At 49.9% G+C, this 23,658-nt stretch overlaps 1 protein-coding gene across 2 annotated transcripts in view; it reads left to right on the top strand.

Moving 5' to 3' along the window:
* Window positions 1-21,095, top strand: part of TOX2 (TOX high mobility group box family member 2) — a 149,525-nt gene extending 128,430 nt beyond the window's left edge. The window contains exons 5-9 of one of the 2 annotated variants that reach the window (XM_032127045.1): window positions 340-567; window positions 10,355-10,435; window positions 12,221-12,628; window positions 13,902-14,032; window positions 19,886-21,095. In XM_032127045.1, coding sequence (XP_031982936.1) covers window positions 340-567; window positions 10,355-10,435; window positions 12,221-12,628; window positions 13,902-14,032; window positions 19,886-19,922 — 885 coding nt within the window. In that variant the 3' untranslated portion in view covers window positions 19,923-21,095. The remainder of the gene's footprint in view (window positions 1-339; window positions 568-10,354; window positions 10,436-12,220; window positions 12,629-13,901; window positions 14,033-19,885) is intronic. The other variant, XM_032127046.1, reaches the window with a different exon arrangement.
* The last annotated feature ends 2,563 nt before the right edge of the window (window positions 21,096-23,658 follow it).

Raw genomic sequence — 23,658 nt, 5'->3', positions numbered from 1 at the left:
GGAGTGAGTGAGCTGGGGAGGAGGGTGGGAAAGGAGAGTGACGGGTGATGAGTGTGTGGAAAGCCCTAGATTTGGAGCAGGAATAAAGGGGCAAACCCAAGCTGTGAGCTGGTCTGCCAGGAGGCACCAAAGCAGGCTCAGGCATCCACCAGCAGTTTGTGCAATGATCCAAGAGGCTCCTGGGGGACAAAGAGACCCCCAGGGCTGCTGGCCCCTCTCCATGCTGGGACCTCTCCACTTCCCATTCCCCCTCTCATCTCCTTGGCTCAGTAGCTGTAGCAGGCACTTGTATCAAACCACTCCCAGATGACTGCTAAGGTTCCTCTCTTGGTTTTACAGGCTACTGGAGAGAAAAGACCCTCAACAGACCTGGGCAAAAAGCCCAAAAGCCAAAAGAAGAAGAAAAAGAAGGACCCCAATGAGCCTCAGAAGCCTGTTTCGGCCTACGCCCTGTTTTTCAGAGACACACAAGCAGCCATCAAAGGGCAAAACCCCAACGCCACCTTTGGGGACGTGTCGAAAATCGTGGCATCAATGTGGGACAGTTTGGGAGAAGAACAGAAGCAAGTGAGTTACTGAGTTATTCATTTCTGTCTTTCAGCTCTGGAAATGTGCATGTCCACAGCGCAGAGCATCTTCCCCAGGCATGTTCAGGGCATGGCCAGGAGCTCCCACAGGCTGAAGTGCTGGACCAGAGGCTGTTTTCAGGAGCAGTGCTGAAGTGCCCACTGTGCAAAATTGCTGGTGTTGAGTGGGGAAGAGCAAATTTTTATGACAACTAATTATCCTTGATAAGCTCATACTCTGCAAAGCCATCAGTGGCCTTTCCCTGACATGGGGTTTACAGCTTGAGATGCGAGATGGGTTTGTGTTTGCTTATTTACTTACAAGGAGTGACAGCCAACCGGCTAAACACTATTAACTCCCTGTATTGCTGCCTTCAAACCCAACGTTCAGGCTTTAAAAGCTTCAGAAGGAGATGCCTGAAGTGGCCTCACAGAGGAAACCTTCCTGCCCCAAAGCTGTCAGCCACTTTCCGCCTGCTTCATGTGGAGAATTCCAGGTCCTGCTTTCCCTGCTTGGTTGCTGCTGAGTTGGTTACAAAAGCCTATAATTGCTTCTTGCCTGTTGAGAGAACCCCAGGGAACACTTCCCGGGGCAAGGATGGCTTTTTATCAGGCAGAGTGAGATCTGACACGGTGTGTGATGTGTCCCAGACCCAAACAGGCTTTAGCTGGGAGCCCTTCTCCTGGAGCCTGGCCACAGCTCCAGTTGGGTGTCCATGGCCAGCACTGGAAGCAGCTTCATCTGGGGAGAGAGCAGCAGGGAGGGGGAAAATCATTTAATTGGAAGTTATGGTAGGAAATAGCCTTGATTTCTACCCCACATTGAGTCAGGAATAAGAGCAGAGAAACTTCAGGGATGAAAGCCCTTTTGCTGCTTCCTTTTCTCCTCTTTGGGTGGATTACTTTAGGATCATGCAGGCAGAAATTCCTCATCTGAAGAGGGGAGCAAGGTCAGGAGGGTGACCCCAGCCCTGGGAAGATGCAGGATAGGGGCTGGGTTTGTGCTGTTGGTGCAGGGTGTGGGAGGTTCAGGAGTGTGGAAAAGCTTTATGTCAGCTCTTTCTTCTCCCTGCATCCCTCCCAGCACCTCAGTCTGCCCCTCCTTTACTCCACCTGGTTACAAACATTGCCACAGTTTGGGCACTGAGCGTGGCTCAGAGAGTGAAAGCGCTGCTGCGACCCTGACTCAGCGCTGTGCAAACGCTCAGCTCTTAATTAACAGCAGGGATTAAACCAGCCCGTTTATCTTCCCTGCTAACTCTCCCTCCTCCTTCTCTTTTATGAGCTCGCAGCAGCCTCGCCGTCTCTTTACACATGCTTTCTAAGTGGCTCCATTTCTCCCTCTGTAATTGATTTAATTAAGTCATTTGTTCCTTGTCTGAATGCTTAAATATTAACTTCCTGGCTTTGTCTCCAGCTGGATACTTCTCTCCCACAGCAGTTACCTCCCTGGCTGGAGGGACACAATTTCTCTTTGGCTCTGGGACCCTATGGCTGGTTTGTGTGATGTGGCACGTTCACTGTGGAAGCGTCTGGCTGCAGGAGAGTTTATTTAGCCCCTGTTTGCTTTCCTCTGCCAGCATCCCTGGTGAAGCTTTTTTTAGGCTCATGAGGCAATGCAATGGAAAGGGAAAACGGAAAAGAAAATTTTAAAATGCCTTAAATATGTGAAAACAAGTGCCTGGGCTGTCCTGTAGGTGTTTCCTGCCCAGGGCTGCAGGATATGGTGCACACATTCCCAATGAAGGCAAGCAGACATTCCAAGTGCTCTCCTGGCACATCTGGAGAGGGGATGGTGACCGAGCAGTGCAGCCAGGCATCGCTGGCCAAAATCCTGCCACCACCTGGGAGTCCAGCCTGCCATGTGGCTGCACCAGACTGTGGGTCAGCCCAGCAGCAGGCAGGATTGTGCTCTGGGGAGGGGTGGAAAAGCTGGAAAAGGGAAGTGTTTCATCAGGGACACAGCTCTTAGCTTTGTTGACAGCAGTGGCTTCATGTCCTCTCTGCAGAGAGCAGCACAGACGACGGCCTGGGGAAAAGCCAACACAGAGATGGCACAGCAGGCAAGCAGGAGCCAAATCTGGATGCTTTGGCTCAATTATCACCAAAGTTGTAGTTAAAGAACACTTCCCCTCTTCCTGGCTTAAGAGAGGGTGGATTTGAGGCTGTAGGATCTGCTCTGGAGCTGGTCCCGCACTTGGATTTCCAGAGGTGCAGACCCCAGCCCCACCACACAGTTACTGAGCAGTTCTTTGTAGCACTGGAGTTTCTGCTTCGGATGAGATTTGCACTTTATTCTGTGCCTTCCAGTGGGCCCAGGGTGGGCCCAGTCCTGGGTATGCTTTGGTTCCCACCTTGCAGGAGAGCAGCAGGCAGGGAGCAGCCAGAGAGGGGGTCCAAGGGAAGCTGGTCCATAAACCCAGGGCATTTCGTGATTCCCCACACATGAGCAGCCCCTGACACGTTCCTGCTGTGCCTGCTCCGTGTCCATCCACCCTTCCCAGCTCCATCCTGCACACAGGGGGTGCACAGAAGTGGGGTGGCCCCCGTGCCAGTGGCACAAGGCTGAGGGAAGCCCAGTGCTGGTGGCTTGTAGCCATGCCAGCCAGTGCCTTGGGCTGGGAAGGGTGGTCCTGTGCCCCATCCAGAGCCCCAGCCCCACTCCACAGACACCTCCTGGAGCATTTCTGCTGGAAGCAGTGACATGCCACCCCTTTGCCAGGTAGCCCTGGCCAGCACACAGAGGGTTAATCCTCTGCCATTTGTGCTGCTAATGATTACATGCACTGTAATATCAAAGCTGTAGCTATTTATTTGCCATTGAGCAGGTGCTGCTGCTCCCACAAAGCAAATTTGCTTTCTCCTCCTGATGAAACAAGGAAAATAAAGGTTGCTCACGTCCCATTTCAGATATGGTTTTTTTTTCCCTGTGCACCAGCTGAAAGACAAACACAGAGAGGGAACCAGAATGCATATTATGCAAGAAACCATATAATCTAGCAGCATCTTTGATTTGGCTGCTGCTGTCACAGACACGCATTTCACAGAGAGGCTTTTTTCTCCCCCCTTTCTTTTGTTCTTACTGGTTTATCATTTGTGGCTTTGTCATTTTGTTCCTTCTTCTTCTTCTCTTCTCAGCCTCTTCACAATGAATCTTCATTTTCCCTCTGACACACTTGTATCTAAATTTCCTTATTTCCTGCCTTTTTTTATTTATATCTGTTGCCTGGTGATTTGATCATGCTGTGGAATACAGGATTAGCAATCTCCGTGTCCTTGGGTACTGCTCAAGGACACCTGTTCGGCAAAGCACCGTTTTCCTCCCCATTTTAACCCCTTCCAGTGTGGCTGTAGCACAGGAGTAAATAACAATACCTTGAATATCCCCAGCACTGCGTTAGCAGGACGTTGTAATCTTCATTCTTCAGCAGCTGGCGTGGCCCTTCCTAAGGAGCTTACATGGGAATCTGAAGAATGTGACTCAGGGAAAAAAATATATATTAATACATCCTCTTTGAACTTTGCAAATAGTTTAGCAGCTGTTCCTGTAGAGATAGCTTGGACTTGCTGCAGAGTGAAATGCTAATTCAGCCATTAGCATCCAATGGGGTACCTGTCAGAGGAATCTGCCTGCAGCTCCAGGTCCCAGCTCCAGAATCCCGTGGTGCCTCGGTGGGAGTTTTTCCCGTGAGCACATCTCAAGCAGCGTTCCCCAGCAAGGTTTCAAAGGGCTGCCTGGTTTGACAGAAATTAGAAGAATTTGAGCACTAGATTGGAGCAAGCGCTGCTAATTTCCTAGGAGGATTTTCCCCTGGCACGGACAGAGTGCCGGCAGCCCAGTCCCGGTCTGTGCCACCCACAGCCCCCTACTCTGTTTCCACAGGGCCGCCATGGGCCAGACCTGCTCAAGAGCAGGTGACACCAGCCCTGGTGGCTGTCCTCCCTCAGGGGGATTTCCTGGCAGTGCCAAGCCTGGAGACTCCCCGGAGAAGTCGCTGGTGGGATTCACTCTCCTCTGCCAACTTCTAATCTTCCCTCTCTGAGCACCTCCCTGTTCCCTGGTGTATTTTGGTGAACAGGAGGTTGGATTGGAGCCAGGCAAGGATGGAGAGCACAGAGATCAATGCCAAGGTGGCAGCTGCAGGAGTCTCTGGAACCAGCTTCTTTTCGTCAGCAAATCCAGCCACAAAGTCAAAGCACTGGGCCGGTGTGTCCACAGACCCTGGGGACTGAGAGCAGAGGAACCAGGGAGCTCCTGAGCAATCTGCTGAGTGAACCCTTGGCTAACGCAGGACTTCCCATCTGAAATGAGCAAAGATTGGGCAAAACCAGCATTTTCAGTTGGGTTTTTGAGTCTGGGCGCTCCCCGAGGACACAAAGGTACCAGAGATGAGTTCTTGCTCATGCTTCACCAGGATCAGCTCAGTAATGCTGAGTGACTCCGTGGCCAGATGCAAGTGGGATTTTCAACCACACAAATGCACAGCCTGGAGAACAACACAGCTCCAGGCATAAAGTCACACTCCAGGGGTAAACTACCCAGCAGAAGAATTGTCTGCTCAGCAGAAAGTGATAGATCACCCATTTAATCAGATCCATCTGCTCACTGAACCTGATACATCAGCTGCTGACAGGACACTGCAGGTGACTGCAGAGGGACAGAGGCATCGTGGGCCAGCTGTAAAGTTGTTCTGTGGAAGAGCCACCAGAGGGGAGAGATCCCATGGGAACAGCCGTGCTACAAACTGCCCAATTCCAGCTTTGTACCAGGTTGTCAGCGCCAGAGCCACCATGGGATGAAATTTCCTCCTGCAGCCCCAAAGCCCTGGCAGCGAGGGGCTGGAAGGGTCCAAGCAGTTGCCCTGGCCTGGAAGGAGGTTTCAGCATCTTCTGGGCATCGAGGAAAGCCATGCACCAGAGAGGAGTCAAAGCACCAATCCCAAACAAGGCTTCAGGAGAGGTCTGGTGGAGAGCAGGATAACAATGGGGAGGATGTGAAAGGTCAGATGTGCTCTCCACGAGTGTTACTTTTTGTCTTGGAGAGCAAGATCCGAGGTTTGGAAGGTGAATGGTGTGTGCTTTTCATTGGAGGTTAGGGTTTGGATCTGTCACCCTCCTGTTCCCTTTGGAATCTTTAGTGGATTGTCCTGGGAACACGCTTGTGCCCTCACATGGAGCGAGGGGTGACTTACACCCCATGAAGTTGAGGCAGTGGAGAGCAGGAATCTCTCAGGATGCTTTAACCAGTGGTAATTCCTGCTTCATTACAGGCTCCTCCGTTCATTCTCCAAAGGAATTGCTCCACAGCACTGTGTCTCCACCAGGATAAAGCAGGAGCTCTCCTGAAACCCTGCAAATACTTCCCATAGCCAGGGTCTTCCCTGTAGGTATCCTCAGGGATGTTGACCTCAAGACTCACACTCCAGACCACGGCTTTTATTCTGAAAGCGTAGCTTGGGTTAGTTGTTTTTAATGGTGGCAGGGACAGAATAAGTCTTGCCTGAGAAGGGAATACAGAGGGGGGTGCAAGGAGGTGAGGAGGAGCTGGGAAGGAATAGGGATAACGTGTCCGTGTTCCCTATTTGCCTTCCCAATGGCTGTGGGGAGGATGTGTGGAGAGAAGGGTGAATGAGGCAGGGAGGACGTGCTTTGAGTCATCCCGCGAATAAGCCATCAGCTATGGTGATCTCAAGACTCAATATCTTGCAGGAAAGTGCATAATGGTTACAAGAAAAACCCTGCAGATTTACAAGCAGAATAAAAGCCAAATTTACACATCCGGGAGAAGAAAAAAACCCAGTCATGGAATCATGGAAAGGAGGGCAAGGAGGGACTTAAGAGGTCAACCAGCCCATACTACTGCCTGAAGTCAGGATCATCTCTACTTAAGCCATTCCTGATGGATGTGTTCCTAATCTGTTCCTAAACCCTCAGTGGTGGAGATTACACATCTCCCCAGGCAATGTCTTCCCGTGCTTAATTATCCTTACTGCTCCCAAGGCTTCCCAGTGCTTGCCCAACATTTCCCTTGGTACAACTTAAGCCGATTTTGCCTCTTTTCCTACATGCAGAGGATCACTCCGTGCCTCCTTTGCTGCATTGTGGTGGCTCCTCCTGGTCTTCCCTCCCAGCTTTCCTCCTGGAGACCTTTCCTGCACTTCCCATCTCTCCTCTCCTGATGTTCTACCTCTTTTTTGAAGCAAAACACCCCGAACTCCACTTGGGATTGCAGCAGAGACCTTCCAACTTGGGGTCAGTGCGCCCCTTGATTTTTTGGGGGAGAGTTTGAGTTCTCCTCATCATTCCCCAGGCTTGGGAAGCAGCATTCCTGCTGGAGCAGGAGGGCTGGGATGCAGAGGTTAGGGATAACAGCTCTGGCTGTCACTCAGTGCCGGCGCGACACGGAGCCGCTCGTGGGCGTCAGCGGGGTTTGCAATAATTGTCTTCTCTAATTAACTGGTTATCAAACAAGAACATTTCATTACGGCACAATTACTGGCTGCTTTGCTGAGACACAGAGGTGTCAGGATTACGATCCCAACATATGCTTCTTACAGCTCTGATTTTTTGTTTTCATAATCACTAACCATTTTTGCTTCCTCCCCACCCCCCTCCCCAACCCACCCACTCACTTAATGACTAATGAATCCTCCTGCTAATGAATAAGGAAAATAAATCAGTGGGCATGGCAGGTTAGGAAGAAAAACATGCAAAATATTTTGAGGATCCTTAAATCTGATAAATTACTTCAAAATTAAAATCCCTGGGAGAAAATGGGATTTAATTAGAAAGTAACATGGTTTTGTCAATGTTTAAATTAAAATTTTAAAGGTTATAAATGCTGTGCTAGAGCTGCCAAATCACAGAGGATTTGTGAGGAGTTTTGTTCGGATCCCACGTCAGCGTGGTGATTCCCCCGGGACAGAGAGCTCAGTGTCCTTCACGGAGCCCTGTGTGGGTGCAGGAAGCCGCCATGTGCAGGGCAGGACTGCAAAATTCCCAACAGGAGACCCTTAGGGATGGTTCTTTACAATGAGGGTGATGGCACAGGGTACCCAGAGCAGCTGAGGCTGCCCCATCCCTGCAAGCGTCCAAGGCCAGGCTGGACAGGGCTTGGAGCAAGTGGGACAGTGGAAGGTGTCCCTGCCCCTGGAAGGGGTGGATCCAAATGGTCCCTTCAACCCAAACCATTCTGGGATTCGATGATTAAAACCCAGGTAATCCACCAGGAATCTTCCAGAGCTTCCAGTTCACTGGAGAAACATCAGTGAGCACAATCCCCGAGCTCACCCCATCACCCTTCTTGGCTGCCCTGCTCGTGGCCAGGCTTGAGCCAGGGCTGGCCCAAGGAGCACAGAGGCTCCTGCTTGGAGCAATCCCCTCTCCCTTCAGCAGGATGAGCCACCTGGCTGCCCCTTCCCAGTCCTGCTGCACCAGACCCCACCCAGCAGCACATCCCAGTACGAGGGAGATCCACGTGCTCTAAAAGAGACCAGGACAGATGAAGAGTGCCATAAAAAAAGGGTTTAGCAGGAAAAGCAGGTGATGGGGATGAAGACAGGCACAGGTTTTATTGGTTATAAATTTATTTGCATTCAGGTTTAGGAAGTCTCGTTTACCTGCCCTCTCACTGTCCAGAAATTGCAGGTTTTTCTCCAGGCAAGTCTTGCTAATAATTAAATTTGTCTCGGCATATCTCTGAATATTTTGTTTTCCCACCATCCTGGAAAAGAAAAATGGTAAAACCACTCTTGTATTTTGCCATTATAGAGGAAAAATAATTAAATATGTTCTCCATAGATCAGCATCCAGCTGTGGCCACTCTTAAACACTGGCCTGAGATACAGGAATTCTTATTTCATTGCTGGGAGGGCATCAGGTACCACACTGAAGAGCATCCACCAGCTCTGCTGCTGAACACAATAAATTCTGTGCTGCTGTGATGGGCACAAACCTGCTCCAGTGGAAGGTGTCCCTGCCCGTGGCAGGGGGATGGCACTGGATGAGCTTTAAGGTCCCTTCCAACCCAAACTGTCTTTGATTCTATAATAAAAGATGTGGAGATTGTAGAGAAAGGTAATAGCTTTTATTAAGGGCACTGATACAGTTTGAAGAAATAGTTACTTTTCACAGGCAAGCTCTTCTTCAGGCTGACATTTTGAAAAGCAATTTTGTTCTGAATGGAGCAAATATAATATTTCCTGAATACCATAAAGCCAAAGACAAACTTAGGGAAATGCTCCATTTCAGAAAATTGCCGTCTGAGACCTCCAGTGTGTCGAGTCAAAACGTTTCATTACAGGACTCGCCGTGGTTTAGCAATGAAAATAAGGCTTTAAATCCATTTTTAATAGAATTTATCTGTACTGATTTTAAATTCACATTCGGTTCAGCTGCTGGAAGGTTGCTCTCCCTTCAGAGGTCAGTGTTGGGAGGGAGTCTGGGGTGCTGCCATGACCGTGGAAATTTGCAGGGGAAATGAGCTAAATCATAAAATTGTGGAATTGTTTTGGTTGGAAAAGACCTTTAGGATCATCCTGTCCAACTGTTTGCCCTGCACTGCCAAGGCCACCATGTCCCCAAGTGTCACACCCATAGGTCTTTTAAACGCCTCCAGGAATGGTGACTCCACCACTTCCCTGGGCAACCCATTCCAGGGTTGGGCAACCCTTTCCATGAAGAAACTTTTCCCAATATCCAACCTAAATCATCCTGGCGAGAGGATGTGCCCATGAGCCTTCAGAGTTTCAATTGCTGGAAACTGTTGTCGGTTGTAGAGCAGAATTAAATACATGCAAATCTGTTCTAATTGAAATCAACTTTCAATGCATCACTGAGGAAGGCTTTGAGTTTCCAGCAGAGAAGAGGGTTGGTGGGTGGTTTTCCTGGGAGTTTCTGCCTTTATCCTGAAATTTTTATTCCCTTTTAAATTAATCCTCTCGCTTACCCAGTTAATCTGTGTAACCCTTCAGGGACTCACTGCTGGGGACAGGCTGGGTCACACCTTTATTTTCTTGAAGGTCTTCACCTCCATGTGGAGGACCAGGATCCAGGCAGGAAGGGGGCCAGCACTGACATGATCAAGAGGCATCTCTCATTATGGGGAAAGATGGAAGAATAAATCCTAATTCACTCCTCCAAATCTTGTATTTTTTTTTTTTTTCCTTAGGGAATCAAACTTTCCTGCTTCCCTGCAAGCTCCAGCTCATCAAGTCTTTAGATGAGGTGAAAATCTCAGCTTTTATAAGATGAGAAAGCAGTTCCCAGGCTGGCCAGGCTGCAGAGTAGAGCTGGAGTTTTGAGCTCTAAAGAATTAATATTGGGAAAGCCAAAAAACCAAATGGGTAGTTAAGGAATTCTGACTGTTTCACCTGTTTTTAAGCTAGTCATCATCACAGAATCATAGAATGGATTGAGTTGGAAGGGACTTTAAAGACAGTCCTGTCATTTGAGGATTTTGACTTTTGTTTTGCTCTTCCAAGAGCCTGGATCACTCTTTACTCTGCTTCCTGTTGGGAAGAGATTTCGCTGTGTTCACAGATGGTCTCTCTTACTAAATACCTGTCTAAACACACAGACTGCTCTGACCAGAGATGCCTCCAAAATTCCCAGCATGGTCCAATCCAGGGGCTTCATTTTCTTGGTTTGGGGTCAATTCCTCTGCAGCAGAATTTTTTCATGCACACGGCCCCACCGAAGGGGGGTCCCACTGAGCAGCTGGGGTGCAGCCAAACCTGGCAGCCCCCTGTTCCCTCTATTAATGATTGTCCATTCCTTGCTCCTTTCAGGCATACAAGAGGAAAACAGAAGCTGCCAAGAAGGAGTACCTGAAAGCCCTGGCTGCATACCGGGCCAGCCTCGTCTCCAAGGTACAGAGGGGTTACAACTCACAGAAGCCTCCAGGGAGAAGCAAATTTATCAGAAATGCTGTGTAATTGTGATATCAGAACTGATACTGGCATTAACACCTTCCCAAGGGGCTGAAAGAGGGGCTCTGCAGCACGGTCAGGGCAGGAGCTGGGCTGTCATCTGCCCTTTAGCACCCTGCAGTGAGACCCCACTTTGGATGGGTTCAGCAGCAGGGGAGGTTTCATCAGTGCCCCTGTGTGGGGTGAAGGGGTCTCTGCTGCCTGTCCCCACTGTTCCTTGCCCGCTTTCAGGGTGTGAGTGCAGCAAAGGGGTCAGGAGGACAAGGTGACCTCAGGGACTGGTGCAGGGGAAGGTGACACCCAGTACTGGGCTCACTGGTAGCAGCATCCTGCTGCACCCTGCTCCATGAACTCGGGCTGTCCCACCTGCTCAGGAGCCCAGGTGTTGCTTCTCCTGTGCATGCTCAGCCTAGGGCAGATTTTTAGGGAGTTTTAAGGAGTTTTTAGGGAGTTTTATGGAGTAAGACCCATAACTGTGGGTTGATGAGATGTGAGCACATGGGTGCTTAACACACCATAGCCAGGCCAAACCCAGAGAACCCATTCCAGTGCCTAACAGTGACATTTCAGGGCATTTCAGGCTCATACAGGGACTCCCAGTGCTTCAAGACCACACTGGGGAGCAGTGATGGGCCCAGTCTCTGGACATGGGTGCCCATCCCAAGGGACCTCACAGCTTGCCTTCCTCCACACCTCCAGAGAGGGGACACAGGCATTTTTTGGCTGTGAATTTGGGGTGGCTCCCGTGGAGCTCAAAATCTTCCTGGCTCAGGGGTAATGCTGCCCATGGGTAGTGAGTGGTCTCCCCTCAAATCTTCTCCTTGGTACTACACCACATCCTCAGAGCTTAATCATCACATTCAGCTGCCTTGGGATTTAATGTGATCTCCCAAATCACCCATCATCTGCAGGATCTGTGTGGTGGTGGTGAGCTGGAAAGGCTCAGAGCCCCTGTGCAGACCGGTAGCTCCCAACTTCTCAACAGAACAGCAGCAAGGACAGAAAAAAGGGGTGGGAAGGATTTGTTGGGGATTTAAAACTCTTGTCAGTCCCTCTGGAAGCCTCTGAGGGTCTTGCCTTGAAAGTGCCTTGCAGCAGTGTGGGACAGGAGTCGTGGAAGGCATGGAAGTCATGGAGGCATGTGTTCTGTGGCTTCATTTTCTTCCCAGTTTCTCCAGCTACTCTTCTGCAAAACTTTGTTTTGACCAAAGCAGCACAGTGTGGTCCTGACTGCTGGGTGAGAAAGGATCAGTAGTATCACTGCAGAGCCCATCACAGGACAAAACCCTCGGTGTCCAACCCAGAAAACTTGCCCTTGTCCTTCTCTTCTTCCTGCCGAAATGAGGCCACCACTGTCCCGTGCATTATAGATCCACACAGGGTGGGGAAAGCAGAGGGTTTGTAGACCCATTTCCCCGTTGGAAGCAGCAGGGATTTGTCACCCACCCAAAGCAGTGAGCTGCTGGTGGGCAGTTTGCCTCTGCACTGGTACATTCCCCTGGTGCTCCAGGCTCTGCCAAAGGCACGGTTGAGCTCCTGGGCTTTAGTTTTCCAGATATGGATGCTGAACCCAGCCCGTGGCCACCCCACTGGGAGTTCATGTGCTGGCAGGTGGCAGAGGAGCAGGATCCACGGGGAGCTCATCTGGACAGATGGGTATCTCAGGATGCATATCCATGTTTCCTCTTTCCCTTCCTCACCACCCTCCATTCTGTTTTCCCACAGAGCTCCACCGACCAGGGGGAGACGAAAAGCACCCAGAGCAACCCCCCTTCCAAGATGATCCCCCCGAAGCAGCCCATGTACCCCATGCCTCCGCAGGCTTCCTCGCCCTACCCTGGCCTGGGCTCCTTCCTGTCCCCGTCGGACCTGCAGAGCTACCGTGGCCACCCCCACGCCGGGCTGTCCCGGACCCTGCCCTCCAAGCCCCTGCTGCCCAGCATCAGTGCCTCCCCCCCGCCCTCCTTCCAGATCAGCCCCCCGCTCCACCAGCAGCTGTCCTTGCACCACCCGCAGAGCTCGCTCCTCAGCCAGCCCCTCAGCATGCAGCAGGTCCCCCAGCAGCCCCTCCTGTCCCCCCCCATGGCACTACAGGTACAGCCCCCCATGAACGCCTCGCCTCCCGGCCAGCAGGTGAGTGCTCGGGGCTCTCGTGGGTTTGGGGTTGTTGGGTGTTGGCGTTGTCCCCAAGGGAGTCTTCCCAGAGATGGGAATGGAGCTGGGGAAGGGGCTGGAGCCCCAGGAGCTGGGAAAGGGAGCAAAGGAGGCTCAGGGGGGACCTTGTGGCTCTGCAAAAGTCCCTGACAGGAGGGGGCAGGGGGGGGGTGGGGCTGTGCTCCCAGGGAACAAGGACAGCACAAGAAGAAATGGCCTCGAATTGTGCCAGAGAATGTTTAGACTGAAAGTTAAGGAAAATTTCTTTGTTGGAAGGGTGATCAGGCAGTGGAACAGCTGCCCAGAGAAGTGGTGGAGTCACCATTCCTGGAAGCATTCAGAAAATGTGTGGATGTGGCCCATGGGGACATGGGTTAGTGGTGGGCTTGGCAGTGCTGGGTTAATGGCTGCACTCGATGATCTTGGAGGTCTCCTCCAACCTAAATGATCCTATGACTTCTCCAGCACAGGGATTGGGCTTTAGCTCTGCACAACGAAAAGTGGTTTCTGTAATTTGGTGATAGCATTATAGGGGATCCTCACGATCACTCATTGGGGTAGGAGCTGTTGTTGAGGGCAGCATTTTGCGAAACTTCATTCCACATAATTTGTGAATAAAATATAAAATATAAAAATAAAAAAAAAAGAAACCACCCCACATTGCCCTAATTTGGATATTTTGGAAAAAAAAGCATGTTCTTTGTCAGGTAAATGCCACAAATCTGGTTTCTATACATTGCCTAATGGATATAAATGTAATTAAACCCACCCCAAAAAATGGGGAAAACTGATCAGCTTTCAGCTAAAGCAGCCCCTCAGTGTCCTTGCTGAAGAGCCAGTGGTGGCAGCTCAGGGGAACAGTGTTGTTCGTGTGTCTGTCCCTTGTTCCTGAGCACTGGGATGGGTATCCCAGCACGGCACAGCAGCTGAGCTGCACTGCAAGTGGGACACTGGCTTTGGTGGCCAGGCTGCAAAAAAACCTAAAGGCTTTTGTGGCTGTGTGCCCTCCACAGCCATTGCCAGCCCTGAGGAGGGAGGTCCTGACAAAAAGAGCAGGGAAGAGGGATGTAAAATGTGCATTGACACCGTGGTCTGGGCTTGGATCCCCCCTCTGTCCCTGGGGCTCCTCCTGTGCTCTGCCCTGACAGCTTTTGGGGACAATGCCTGTAAATGTGATTATGAGCTATTATTACATCTGCAGTTCTCTGCTCTGTATGCTCCTGTAACCCTCCTTTTCCTCTGCACCCTGCAGGACTTCTCCCATATTTCGTCTGAGTTTCAGAACAGTGTTGGACCCCGTTCGCCTGGTGCATCAAACCCTCCAGGAAGCACTGAGTGGGACAGCGACTACCCCAGCAGGGAGTGTGGGGTCAACCACTGCAGGCCAGTAGACAAAATAGCTCACTGCTAGTGCACATCTGGGCTGGGACAGTGAACAACAGCTCAGTGTCTGCCCTAAAATGTGCAGCCAGTTGTGGTCAGGGAAGTTCAAGGCTCCCTCATTTCTGTAGGCTCACTGAAGTGATGCTATGGAAGCAGGTAGCTTAAAAATCATGGATAAATTCTTTACTGGACATGAGAAGATTTAATTTTTTTTTCTTTTTTTTATTTATTTCCGTTCCATGGAAGGGTTAGACACATTTCCTTCTGGAGCAGTCCCCCCAGCAGAGTCCCTGGAGGTTTGAAAGCAGCCATGTCCATAAGGCCAGGCCTCAATGTGGCCTTCCAGTACTTAAAGAGTCTTATAAAAAAGTTGGAGAACAACTAATTTCAAAGGCAGATGGTGATAGGACAAGGGGGAATGCCTTTAAACCGAAAGAGAAGAAATTTAGATTATATGTGAGGAAGGAATTGCTCCCTGTGAGGGTGGGGAGGCCCTGGCACAGGGTGTGCAGAGAAGCTGTGGCTGCCCCTGGATCCCTGGCAGTGCCCAAAGCCAGGTTGGATGGGGCTTGGAGCAGCCTGGGACAGTGGAAGGTGTCCCTGCCCATGGCAGGGGGTGGGATTGAGATGGTTTTTAAGGTCCCTTCCAACCCAAACCATTCTGTAATAAGTAATGTCCTTCTGCTCCTAAAGCAATTGCCCTTCTCACTGAGGCCACAGCCTCCCATAATTGTCTGCACCAGCAGGTCCCTTATCATTCCTGGGCATTCACCCTGACAGTGCAACAAATCCTCAGTCCTCCCCAGAGCCACAGGATGCTCCATGCCCCTGCACCATGCAGGAAAACCCCACAGACCTCTGCAGAGATCTTCCCCTTATGCCTTACAAGCTCTGGCATGAATGTGCCAGCAGGCCGGTCCCTTCAATGCTGCTCCAATTCCCCAAAAAATGAGAACATCAGGTCTTAAAGCTGGGGAACAGGGAGGGTGTGGAAACCACTTCCAACCTCTGCCTAACCCACTGCTCTTGGCTCAGCCCTAATAGCTTAGAGACTCTGTTGTGCTCCATGGAACATTCCCGGGGTTCCCTGTGGGAGCAGGCTGGGGAGGAGGCTGGATACCATCAGTGTTGATTTTCTTCAAGTGCTGGAACATGGTGCTTTCAGCAGAGATAGCAACCCGCTCCAAGGCTTTTCAGAGCACGGCTCCTGTCTGTGCCAGCAGAACACTTACAACTGCTGGGCTGGGCACAGGCTGTGCAGGCATTTACTTCTTCCAGGGAAATAAATAACTGGCTGATCCATTAGAATATCCCTGCTGTCTGCCTGACATGGAGAGGTCTGACCTTTGCATGCTCCTTCCTGAAGTCTCTGCAGACAGCGTGAAAGAAGGAACATGATCAGGACCTGGTTGTAAAAGTCACTTCACACGGTGAAGCTAAAGGTGCTTGGAGGGTGGTGGCACATGGATCCCAATTCCCAGAGGTGCTGGGCAGATCCCAGGGATGAACTCCCCTAGAAATAAGCGTCACTTCTTAAGGGATCAGCTGGGAAAACATTTGATTCCCTCTGCAAATCCCACTGCCTGGGTCCCATGCAGAAAGCCCAGGGCACTCCAGAAGCAGGTGGAACGTTCCCATAGCAGTGAGGATTGAGTTCTGTGTTGCTAAAACAAGCTCTGTGGCATCTGGCTGGAGTGCCACACTGTAAGCAGAGGGCCCATGCAATTCATTATCAAAGCTCATGCATTTCATGCCTTTGTCACAGCAGAAATATCAAATTTCATGGGTTTATCGCAGCTTCCTGGGGAAAAAAAAAAGTCACTCTAAAACCAGACATTATGCAGAGACTTCCAGATAATTGTTAGAGTAGATTATAGCAAGGAACTCAGATGGATAGAGATCAGTCCTGCAGAGAGTGCTTAGTGCACTGAAAAATATCATAGTGTCTGCTCAGGAAGGAGCCCATCTCCTGTGACTAAAGACACAGGAGCTGCTGGCAGCCAGTGCCCAAAGCTGGATTATTCTCATTTGTTGCAAAGCCTGGTGTGCCAGCAGTGCCGTCAGCTCCTGCTTCTGCTGCCCTGGGATTTGCAGCCTTGGTTTCCCCTCTGCATCACCTGGAGCATTCCCAGACATCTGCAGGGCTGCAGTTCCCTGGGTCTCAAGGTTGCTCACAAGCCAAGAAAAGAGATGATCTGGATCTCCTCATCCAGGGCGAGGAACGATGGGACAGGGGGGAATGGCTTCCCACTGCCAGGGGGCATGGTTAGATGGGAGATTGGGAAGGAATTCCTCTCCATGAGGGTGTGGAGGCCCTGGCACAGGGTGCCCAGAGAAGCTGGGGCTGCCCCTGGATCCCTGGCAGTGTCCAAGGCCAGGTTGGATGGGGCTTGGAGCAGCCTGGGACAGTGGAAGGTGCCCATGGGAACGAGATGAGCTTTAAGGTCCATTCCCACCCAACCCACTCTGTGATTCCATGATCTTCCTGACTCTGCTGCTTTCTCCAATGCACTTTGTACTAATTTCCAAGTGATGTTCAAAGTTGTCCTTGGGCTCCTCCACAGCACCTTGCCATGAGCTGGGTGGGTCCAACCATCAGCAGAGCTTGAGCACAGCAGTGATGAAGGAATGTCTCACTGGGTTTGGTTCGTCAGTGCTGGCCTAGGTCAGTTTGGGAAATCTCTGGATCATGTAATGGCCCATTTCAACCTCAGAAGTGCATTCAGCTTAACTGCAATTAAAGCAGCACTGTGAGGAGCAAAATCTGGCTGGAAAGAGAAGAGATTATTCCTTGATGAGATGTAATTCAGCTGTAGAGTCCCAGATTCCTGGAAGAGAGGATCGTCCCAACCTCCCCAGCACACAGAAGGCCCTGTTGGGTTATGATTTTTATTTCATGTCTAACCTTGATACTTCTTTAGCTTCCAACATCTGTTGGCACTGGGTTAGCTGGGGTAAAACCTCCCAAGCCTCGTTTTCTTTTGTGTTTGTCATCCAGATAACTTCTGAAAACCTGACAAGGTTGTCTTTCTCTCTGTCCTTTATCTAATAAGGGAACTGCTGTAGGGATTTTTGTTTCCCAGCCTATCCTTGCTAGTTAAACTGCCATCAAAAGACACTTCTTCTCTCATGCCCTGCAAATTCTGGGATCCTGTGAGCAGACACTCCTTAATTCATAACTCAGCCATTCTGGAGAGAAAGTTTTAAATGTTTCTTAGCTCCTGCTCTCCCTATTCTTGATGACTTTTTGCTTACTGACTTCTATCCAATTTTCCTGGCTCTTTCTGGGCTGAAGCCCAAGTTGTCCTAGATTGTGAGCAAAGACATGGGGAGCATTTCTCAGCTCCTGCTTGGTGTTTGACTATCACTTCCCACAAGCGACTGCAGCACACAATTTCAATGTTTTTTTTGCCACCACATCACAAACTCCTTTCCCAGTCCCCTGTCTCCCTCACCTGACAGCCTGATCCTGGCACTTGCTCTTTCCCAGGCATTGGATTCCTCTGTTTCACAGTGATTTTCTCCAAGGGAGCTCCCTCACCTCTACCAGAGGTGCAGCTTGGTTTACAATCACGTGCAAGTCTTCCTTAATCCTTAATTAAATCTTAACTCCTCAAAGCACCTCCCTTGTTTTTTCTGCCTTGTTTTGTGATTACAACTCTCTCCACACCTTCTTCTGGGGTTGTGTCCTTTCCATCCTAAAACATTCTATGATTTACCTTTGTCCCCTCACATTTAGGTATTTTTGGGATGACACTGAACTGGATTCATCTTTCCACATCCTCTCATTTGCAAGGCACGGATTAGGTTCTTTTTGGCTGCCATCCTTTAGCAACTTTTCTCCCCTCTTCCCACTCTCCTTTAGGCTAAAAGATGGGACACTGTTCATTACACCTTGTCCAGTCACAAAAAACCATGTACAGCCACTAGATCCAGACATTTACAACCTCCCTAATTCTTTCCAACAATGAAGTGATCCTCTCAGAAGGGGAGGGAATTTTCCAAATCAGGAGCTAAATGAGCAAACACTATAAAAAGGCAAAAATAACCCATCACAACTGCACTTAGTTTGGATTCAATTATTTATGGTAATACTTCATAATGAACTGGGAAATGCTCTGTAGTGTGTTGTGTAAAATTAATGAAGTTTTAGGACTGGAATACCTCGCTGCCACTCAGTGGCATTAAATCTTCTCTGAGTGCAGGAGCAAAGACTCTGCATTTTAAATGCAGATTATAGAATGTGGAGATTAGCAAAGGGCAGGGTCTGGACTCTATCAGAAGCCAGCTCCATCAACAACAGCCCTGCCTTGCTGTCTGCCCCTTCCCTGTTATTCCACTCACAAACACACCCACACCAGAACCTCCCAAGCCTTTTAACGTTCTCCACCACATTTTAAGGCCAAGGTCTTTATGGAGCCAGTGATGTTCCCATCATGTCTGTGCAGGTGATAAACCCCACTGAACCCTGGGTTTCAGAGCAAGACCTCCACAGATCATCAGCCAGGGGAGAGGGATTTCAGCCACTTCCCTCCCTACTGTGTTCTGGAAAAAAGAGCATCTGGGCTCCCTCTTTGGGCTCTCCTTGCGTAGTGTCCGAACGAGCACACTTTATCCAAAAGCAGCTCTCTAAACCTCCATGGCTCAGCCTCAGGTGTGCTGAAGCAGGGGATGGTGGCCCCGGGGCTGATGCCAGGCAGAGCATTCCAGCATTATCCAGGTGGGATCTGCAGGGACACCCAGAGCTGACCCTGCCCTGTAACCTCAGCAAGAGCAGCAATTAAGCCAAGAAGAAACTGATACTGTAGCTCTTACAGTTAATGAAATTGAGGAAGAAATAAAATTGCACCCAACTCTTACTCTTAGGGGGACCTTCTCACTCTCTACAACAACATGCCTGAAATTTAGGGTTAGAGTTAGGGTTACCCCCTAGGACTAGGGTTAGGTCAGGGCTACCCCTTGAAAGAGGGTGTAGCCAGGTGGGGGTCGGTCTTTTCTTCCAGGTAACAAGGGGCAGGACAAGAGGAAACAGCCTCATGTTGCACCAGGGGAGGTTTAGATTGGGTATTTGGAAAAAAATTCTACAGGGAAAGAGTGTTCAAGCATTGGAAGAGCTGCCCAGGGCCGTGGCAAGGCCACCATTCCTGGGGGGCTTTAAAAGCCACGTGGATGTGACACCTGGGGACGTGGTTTAGCAGTGCTGGGAGAACGGTTGGACTTGATCTTGGAGGGCTTTTCCAACCTAAATGATCCTGCCGAGCCTCTGCCTGGTCCCCCTGTGTGCAGCCCCCCCTTGATGCCTTTTTCAACCTAGAAATGAAACAACACACACTTTTGAAATAATACTTGTGTGGGAGGTGGTATAAAGGTGGATTTTTATTGGAGGCCTCCAGGGGCAGTTATGGTGCACACAGTTTTTGTAGGTTTGGTAAATTAGCATAATTGACACAAAAGCACCAATTAGGAGCACAAGTGATGATGCAATTCCCCCTCGAGTTAAGGCCCTTCTAATTCTTCCCCCCACCCCTGGCATGGGACTGTACTTTGGTGATGAAAATGTGTCTGAAGAGCTGTTTCTCTGCCTTGGTAGCCAGGGAGGACTAAGATAGGAAATGGAATACATTTTGTCTTTCTGCCTAGGGGAAAGGGCATGGAAAACTCCTGGGAAAACCAGCCACTAATACAACAGGCTACAAACACACATGTACAGAGAACCTAGACAAGAAAAAAACAGGGAAAAACCAAACCAGCAACACCCCAAAAGCCACGGCGTGGGCACAACCCCTGTGCCAGCTCCTCCCCAGCCCCTTCCCCGCCCGTCTCACGCCCGTCTCTCTCTGCTTTCTCTTACAGCATGCTGCCAAGGGACAAGGCACTCTACCTCACCTAAGGCTCAGCATCCCTTTGGGAGGAGGCTCAGATGAAGGACACTTGAGAGGGTCTATCCTACAGCCCACGTGGGGAGGCACGAGCAGGTCGGACGGGCGGGACAGCTGCCACTGCACCTCGGCGCTGGCTTCGTTTCCAGGCTCTAAGAGCAGTTTTCTTCTTTTTTTCCTCTTATTTTTGAACTCTAAATAAAAATTTTTTTAAAAGTCTACTTTCCGTGGAAGCCCCCCCCCCCAAAAAAAACCCCACCTCGTAAATCGCAAAGAACAAAAAAATAAACAGAGAAAATTCAAATTTAAAAAAAAAAAAAAAAAAAGAAAAAAAAACCTAAATAAGTGCAAAACCGGCAAAAAAAAATAATGAAATTAAACTAAGGACACCGTTTTTCTGCTTGCCATCAGCTTAGCTACAGACTATTTTCCTAGTGAACTGCTTTTAGACGCAGCATAAACCCAGGTCTGGTGTCCTGCAGCATTAGGCCAGCTCAGTAGGAGGATGCACTCTTTTGACTTGCTAACAGCACTAAACTTTGTGCAAGAAAATGTGAAGTTTGTGTGAATATTGTACATGCAAAGGCCTTGGACGGTCTGGCGAAAAAAAATTACAAAAATAAATAAAAACTATTGCTAGGTAGGTGGGGGAGAGAGCAGAAGGCAAACTACGAGAGGACAAATGTGAAAGAGATCATGAAAATATAATTTGTTGGATAGTTGTAAGTAGTTTACTAAGTGTTTTAGAGCTGTGCTAAAGACATCTTTAAGATTTTTTTGTGAAAGAAATTAGTAGTTTACTTTATAGTAAAAGCATTTTATATTAATTGTAGCACATTTTTTAGTTATACATAGAAGGGAGATGTGTATAAAAAACCAACAAAAAAAGCCTGCCAAACTTGTTTCTATTATTTGTACAGCAAGAAATGGACAATTTATATCCATGTTGTATGGCATTATTATTTTTTTCCGGCCATATGTCCATCTATTTAAAAAATTGCTGACAATGATTTTTGTCTATTTATGAAAAATTAGAGAGCATAATTACAGTTTCTCATAAGGTGCATTTTTGGGGGTTTTTTTTATTTTTTATTTTGTTTGAGGGCGCTGCTTTGGCAGCACCTGGCACATTCGGTTCACAATGCTCATCTTACCTTTCTTTATAATAAAACGTATGAAAAGTAGAGCTGCAGCAGTCTCTCCTTATTCTGGGGGACACCCTCGAAGTGGCCCCTGCCTTGTCCTCCTCAGCTTTCCATCCCTCCCTCCTGTCCCATCACATTCTCACCTGCCCCAGCCTCTTCCCACTCCGCAATATCAGAGCCAGATTTCTCCTAAATATGCCGTGATTAAAATAAGGGAGGGGGGGGAAATGGAACTTTATGAAAACCTTCCTTGAGTTATCACGGCGAGGAGATAGGATTCACTCCAGGGAGAGCTGCTGGGATGTGAATTCTTTGTGTGTGTGGCAGGTAAGTGGCCTTGAGACTCTGAAATCGCAGCAAGCAGGTTTCCAGCCCTGGGAGAAGGTCTGGACAGGATCAGGACTGGGAGTTTTGGTGACACCAGGTCCTTGCGGTTGGTCCTTCTCTGAAGGAAGGTGTCACCCATGATGTCCATTCCCCTGCACCCCAGCGGGCAGCGCCAGCTGTGTCACCTTTGGGTCACTGTGACAGTGGATTTGGGGGCCTCCACTGAGCAGGTTTGTGGGACAGCAGTGCAGAGAGCCACTGAAAGGTGACCTTGCCAATTTAGGAGGAACTGTGCAAAGCAATAACCACATTTTTAACAGATTTTTGGTCACCTGCCTACATTTCTGCAGGGCTGCCCTGCTGCCTCTGCTTCTCTCAAAGGGCTGGTGGCTGCTGTGGGGCACCACGGGGGGAACAGTGACCCATTTCCAGCCTTTGGGATGTGGAACCATCTCAGGAATGAAGGGCAGTTGGCTATTAGAGAGCCTGGAGCATTAATGAGAAATTGTGAGGCTTTCCAAACCACTTTAATCCCTACTAATCTCTAAATTTGCATGGTAGCAGCTGTGCTTAAATGGTATTCCAGCTGTTGGCTAATTGTCATGGACCTGGAATTGCTCCAGGGAAGCGACTGGGAGTTGAGCCTCCCATCCACCATCACAGTGGCTCACAGATTCACAGGATGGTTTGGGTTGAAGGGACCTTGGAGCTCATCTCCTTTCACCCTCTGCCATGGGCAGAGACACCTTCCACTGTCCCAGGCTGCTCCAAGCCCCGTCCAACCTGGCTTTGGGCACTGCCAGGGATCCAGGGGCAGCCACAGCTTCTCTGGGCACCCTGTGCCAGGGCCTCCCCACCCTCACAGGGAAGGATTTCTTCCCAATATCCAACCTAAATTTAAACCTCTTTCGGTTTAAATCCATTCCCCCTGTCCTGTCACTATCTGCCTTTGCTGTTCTCCATCTTTATCAACCTCTTCAAGTGGTGAAAGGATGCATCCAGTTCAACAAAAGGGTTCAACCCCAGCCCTCAGGGTCAGGACCTGGGGCTCTGGGCCAGGCAGGGATGGTGTGGCTGGGGGAGCTTCCCCCTGCTCTGAACCCTTGGTCTGTTATTAACAGTAGTGGAAAATTCAGTAGCTGGGACTCAAGAAGCCTCACAGCAAGGTCAGCTCTACCTAAACCCTGTCTTTATGCCTAACCTCCCTTTAAAAACCTCTAAATTCCAGGCAGATAACCTAAATCTCTCTCCCTACAAAGTAAATCCCTTGCTTTGGAACATAGGGAAGAATTTATTGCTTTCCTTGTTGTGGTAATTTTTCCCAAATTTGAAGAAGGGCATTGGATCCCCTCCACCTCCTCTCCACCTGCCTGAGCAGTTGCAAAGGCAGAGGTGGTGTTCCGGAGCAGGAAGAGCTGTGGAGCTCCCAATTTTAGTCAAAGAGCACCAGCTGGATCCTCAAAAGGCTCTGGAACAGCTTTGGGGCTGGGGGCTGGCAGGACAGGGGGCAGGACCAAGGCAAGCATTCCCAGACTTCAGGCTAATGATGGAGAGGGATGTTAAGAGGCAGCAGCAGGGAGAGCCCTGGCTAATTGACTTTGGTTTATGAACACATAATTAGCAGCGCTGCAGGATGTCATAGGGGGTGTAACAAACCTCAGCAGCAGCATCTCAGTGGTGTTAACCCTTCGAGCACAGCCCCAGGTGGGTGCCTCTGCACAGCCGTGCCTGGCTCCCACAGAGTGGGGAGTACCCACCAGCCTCGCACTGCCCCATCAGGACACAGCCTCCCACACAGCCAGGAGGTGTGGAAAGGGTCTGTGGATTCCCCTGGGGCACCACCCTGAGCTGTGCCCATGGCACAGGGCCATGAATGCCCCAGCAGCACAGGGAGGACACTTTGTCTCTGTTACATCTGTGTTATCAGTATTGAGGTGATGGAATGGAAGGGAAAACAGCCCTGACAAGCAATATTGAGAGCTATATGCAAGAAGGATCAAAGGAAAGGACTTCATTTGACAAATCCCAAGTCGCTGACAACTGCAGCACGTGCTGGGAGGAGGGGCCTTGTGCCAGCCTTGGTGAGGTCCTGATCCCTGCCAAGAGCAGACTTGAACCTTGGCAAGTGTCCGTGCTCCCAAAGGTCCTGGAGTCCAGAGGTAGAGTTAGTCCATGGTGAAGGAAATGAGTTGTAACCCTGGGACTTGGCTCTGGGCACAGACCCCAGACACGGCACCAGGACCCCCAGGCCGGGCAGTGCCAGGCAGAGGTTGGA

The sequence above is a fragment of the Corvus moneduloides genome, chromosome 17 (genome assembly GCF_009650955.1).
Source record: "Corvus moneduloides isolate bCorMon1 chromosome 17, bCorMon1.pri, whole genome shotgun sequence".
NCBI classification, from domain to species: domain Eukaryota; kingdom Metazoa; phylum Chordata; class Aves; order Passeriformes; family Corvidae; genus Corvus; species Corvus moneduloides.
This window is presented reverse-complemented; position numbering and strand designations above follow the sequence as displayed.